General features: G+C 41.6%; 1 protein-coding gene across 2 annotated transcripts; it reads right to left on the bottom strand.

Moving 5' to 3' along the window:
• Positions 1-962: 962 nt before the first annotated feature.
• LOC115333003 (protein C8orf37) lies at positions 963-3,107 on the bottom strand. 2 transcript variants are annotated; one of them, XM_042288464.1, is made up of 5 exons: positions 2,983-3,107; positions 2,860-2,926; positions 2,716-2,774; positions 1,715-1,780; positions 963-1,652 (listed from the first exon to the last, which is right to left on the bottom strand). In XM_042288464.1, the coding sequence occupies exons 1-5, from the start codon at positions 3,072-3,074 to the stop codon at positions 1,436-1,438; spliced, it is 501 nt and encodes a 166-aa protein (XP_042144398.1). In that variant the 5' UTR covers positions 3,075-3,107; the 3' UTR covers positions 963-1,435. The 2 variants fall into 2 exon arrangements, with proteins under 2 accessions (XP_042144398.1, XP_042144397.1); XM_042288463.1 differs by having other exon boundaries at positions 1,337-1,652; positions 2,839-2,926.
• Positions 3,108-4,136: the final 1,029 nt, after the last annotated feature.

Below are 4,136 nucleotides of genomic sequence, written 5' to 3'. Positions count from 1 at the left end.
GAAATACTTAACTAACCTAAACAATTTTAGTATTCTATCTTTCTTGTTGTGTGTGGAAGTAAAGTTGTTTCTTTTCTTCCAAATATAAAATACACCGGAAAGTAAAACTTCACACTGCATCATCTTCTCTCGAATCACTAGACTCTAATATACCTCCTAGTACGCTGTATGTAAAATGCTTTATATAGTTTCTCCTCATTTTGAGTGTGTGACCGATTGCTCTAGTTGTCAGTGACCTCATCTGAATAAAAATATATGAAAGATGTGTTTTAGTTTCCTGAAACTGGAACTCGTGTAGGCTTTGAAAAAGGACCCTACTTTAGGGAGTTGTTTTTTCTTTCTCAATATAATAATGCAACATGTTTTTAATAGAAATGAATGCCGAAATAGAGTACGACAAGGTACCCAAATTTAAAAAAAATAATCGAAGGTGGTTTTCTTTTATTTGCATTGGAAAGTTTAGTTGTTAGATTATTTTCTCATGTTTGCCTAAATATATCACGACTATCGTATCACTCAGATACCTTATTTATTTGTTAAATAATAGCCATATATAATTAGAATATTATCTGCAAATTATATGATGATGATTAAATTATTTTATGAGATACAGGCCTCCAAATTTTGCCACTTGTCGTTCGAGCAAGCATGTTTGGCAGTTTGTAGAAAAATAAATAAAATTTAAATAAATATTATTACTTTATGTTACGAGCAAGCTCTACCCAGAGATTGTTTCTAAAAAGTATTAGAATTCTTCTAAGTTCATCCTTTTAGTTATTCACTTTCAAACATGCACCCTCCATCAGTTTCTTCATGCCTTACGATTTTTCCTGCCTCCTTTTCTTTTTCTGTTCAAAACTAAGTGTGCACTCGTTTATAACAGACACTAGACAATGACATATAAAAATATCAGTTGATTCAAAAATGTCGACCAGGCACCCTTTGGTCGATCTTATCTGAAATCACCCTACAGCCCCCATCTTCAACTATTTCTTCAATTTCCAAATACTTATTTAAAGATTCAGGAACCTGATGTGCTAAGCTTCGTAAACTATAATTAGTTCGAGATTTTGGTGTCATATAATTTTGATTTCTGAGATTATAAGGTGTGCTTTTACGTTGGTAGAGCTCATAGCATGCCGCCTGGTCACTACTAATCTGTTTATATATTTCTACCGCAGGTTTAACATTGAAAAGCTGATCAATACGCAGTATACGGTACTTTGAAAAATAAGGGGCTGCATGCTCTCTGGGTGATACGGTTTCAATGGTGCGTACAGCTTTTTCTTTTAACAGTAATGATTTTGTCAAGGTTTTTTTTTTGTCTGTAATAAGCGCCGCTTATAATATATACTGAAATGTTCGGTTCAGCCACTAATTTTATGCATTTTCGAAGTGAGTGTGCGAGTAGGCATTAAAAGCATCCAAAAACTCTTCAAATCGCGACATCCGAGATAGTGTGTGCCGGTGCAGAAGAGGTGAAACTGATTCTCGTGGCTGTACCAGGTTGCCGCGCGAGCTGCGGTCGGAGTCGCTCCAATTCCGGAACGTTGTTTCTGAGGAAGAGGTAGTCTGTGGCTTGATTCCAAGCGAAGCCATCGAACGAGCACACTTGAAAGTCGCACTGGAAGCAGTGGAGGCGGTCGCAGGCCCTGCAAATGGTTTCGGGGTCACTTCGGAGGGCCTTTTCTTCCCGTCGCAGTAACGCAAGCACCTCTTGGTGACGCTTGTTGACAGCCCACGAGCAGTCTCCGTGCCAGCTAGATGCACCACGTAGCACCTGGGAAAATCAACCGCTACAGGAAATTCGCTCGCTAACTCAATGTTCAAGGTGTTCATTGGCACAACTTCCACACAGCCGAGTGCCTGAGCCAGTGTTGCCAACCCCCGCGGTCAGAAACGACGATGCAGAACAATCTAGCGAATTCCCAATAAAATTTGGGAAAGAAACTCCCCAAATATTATCAGGAAATTCTTTAGATTTCCCTATATTTTTCAGAAAGTGTTTATTTGCGTGAATATTGAGATTATCATTAGGGAGCAGCTTAATAGATTCCTATGGTTGGGTGGCCATTAATAGGTTAAATATGCTTCGTAATTTACATAATTAAACTTCCTTACTTTGGCCTTGTATTACCCCCAAAATCGTTGTTGTTACCATTGGAGATTATCTCTGGTTTGACAATATACAAAGAAGCTTAGTAGGGTACGCTGTTGGGCTAGTTGGTTCATCTTAGTAAACATACCAAATAGCGCAAAAAAGACAAGGACAAGAAGCGCCTGTCCTTGTCTTTTTTGCGCTATTTGATGTGTTTTACTCCAAAGAAAATTTTTCCCGCTGCACTCGGCCGGCACGAAGAGAAAAAAGGGAAGGAACGTGCCTCTAAAACCCTCTGAAACCCATTAAAAAAAAAAAAAAAAAAAAAACAGTCCCTAGATTAGAACACATTTCCCTTTGCCCCTAAACGATGACAAATATCTCTAGATCTAGGGGAAAATCCCTAAGGTTGGCAGCGCTTGCCCGATGCAGCCAAAAGGCAGAAAGCCCGTACACCAAAGTGACGGCTGCCTCTCGTCGGCTGTATGTCAACAGGTGAAATGATGACGAATGAAAGGGAGGATGAAATGGCAGTTACACAAAGTTATTGAGCTCGGAGGGCACGCGACACACAGTCCTAGCTGCTAAAGTCGCGCAGTTCAGCGACGGATACTTACTGCCTCGTTCTTTCGGTTGATGCACCAGCTTTGTGTGTCCCAGCAGCAGTTTCTCGAGCCTACAAAGTGTACAAAGACGAAAAAAGAAAACTATCAAAAAGTTACCTCGAATGCGTTCCATACCTCTTCCGAGGAAAACCGTACGTCCGTGTCTGGTATGCTGCAGATCTCGTTGATGGCCTCGTTTAGGCTGTTTGGAGACGAGGGAGGCCTGGAAAAGGGATCTTGTGAGGCATTGGAACGGGTTGAAGGGTTCCGGTGCCGCACCTTGGCTGGTTGAGGGTAGGAGTGGGGGGAAACTTGCGTGCAGCGCAGTATTTGGACTCTACGTCGTCCAGGAGAACGTCTAGATCGTCCATTTTGCTCGTTTCGTTTTCGGATTCAGATTTGCGGCCAAGTCGGATACGCCGCCGCGCCATCTGTCGTAAGGCTGACATACCTCCAAGCGGCGCTTTGCGGATAACTCCGTCGCTCGCCGCGAGATGGTGGCGTCTGCCCAGTCATTAACAGAGGGGCGAGCCGTCGGCGGCGCAGGTAGAGATCAATCAATCAATCAATGTTTATTATACAGTGCCCAGGAACAACCCTGAGGTCTTGGTGCTGGTGCACTGGTGGATAAAAAAAAAAAAACATTATACACATCTCCGCAGAAAATAAGATACATTTTTAAGCATAATACTAGCCAGTGCACGAGTAATTAGTAGAATGAAATAAAAACGAGGAAGTAACAGTAGACACTGAGCACAAGACCGTAGGATAACAAGTGCACCACCAGAAAGCACGCCATGGAGATGACGAAATTCAGACATAACAAAGCAATTCAGCAATGCTCATCCTGCACGGGCAAGTTTTTAATAGAAAGGTCAAACGTCCTGTAGCAAGGGTGGAAAATATCAAGTTTTTCCGAGTAATGAATCACACGCTGTGCCATTCTCACAATTGGGTTTACCGGACTAAACGTTCTAGAAACATAAAAAGGTGACAGAAGACGAGTAGGCACACGTGGGACCCTAAGGCACAGTTCAGATAACAGGCTCGGGTGATGATGATAATAATCAATCAATCAATCAATCAATGTTTTTATTCGTGCCCGGGAACAACCTTGCGGTCTTGGTACAGGTGCACTGTGTTAACATGTAAGGCAGAACAGGGTATAAAGCAATAGTACGGACAACACAAACAACGGACAAGCCCTAGAAAAATACACTTAAAAATTATAAAAAGTAAACACAAAGTCACAACACACGATAAGCTTATTGGTACTACCGCCAACACCAATTGCTAGAAAGAAAGAAAAAAAAATGCATTCAAAGTGGGGAATTTCGGCGTGAACGCCGCAAGTTAGTGCATACAGTTCAAATTTAAGTGATGGCCTTTAAAGGGACACTGACACCCCCCAAAAATTTTTTTTTATTTTTTGC

The sequence above is a fragment of the Ixodes scapularis genome, unplaced genomic scaffold, assembly GCF_016920785.2.
Source record: "Ixodes scapularis isolate PalLabHiFi unplaced genomic scaffold, ASM1692078v2 ptg005870l_1__unscaffolded, whole genome shotgun sequence".
Taxonomy (NCBI): Eukaryota; Metazoa; Arthropoda; class Arachnida; order Ixodida; family Ixodidae; genus Ixodes; species Ixodes scapularis.
Note: the sequence above shows the minus strand (reverse complement) of the source record. Positions and strands in the feature narration are given on the sequence as shown.

Coding starts and splice junctions, on each gene's coding strand:
- LOC115333003 (XM_042288463.1), bottom strand. CDS start 3,074: ATGGACGATCTAGACGTTCTCCTGGACGACGTAGAGTCCAAATACTGC. Junction 1,781..2,715: donor TCAACCGAAAGAACGAGGCA/GTAAGTATCCGT, acceptor TGATTTTCCCAG/GTGCTACGTGGTGCATCTAG. Junction 1,653..1,714: donor TCAACAAGCGTCACCAAGAG/GTGCTTGCGTTA, acceptor AACCATTTGCAG/GGCCTGCGACCGCCTCCACT.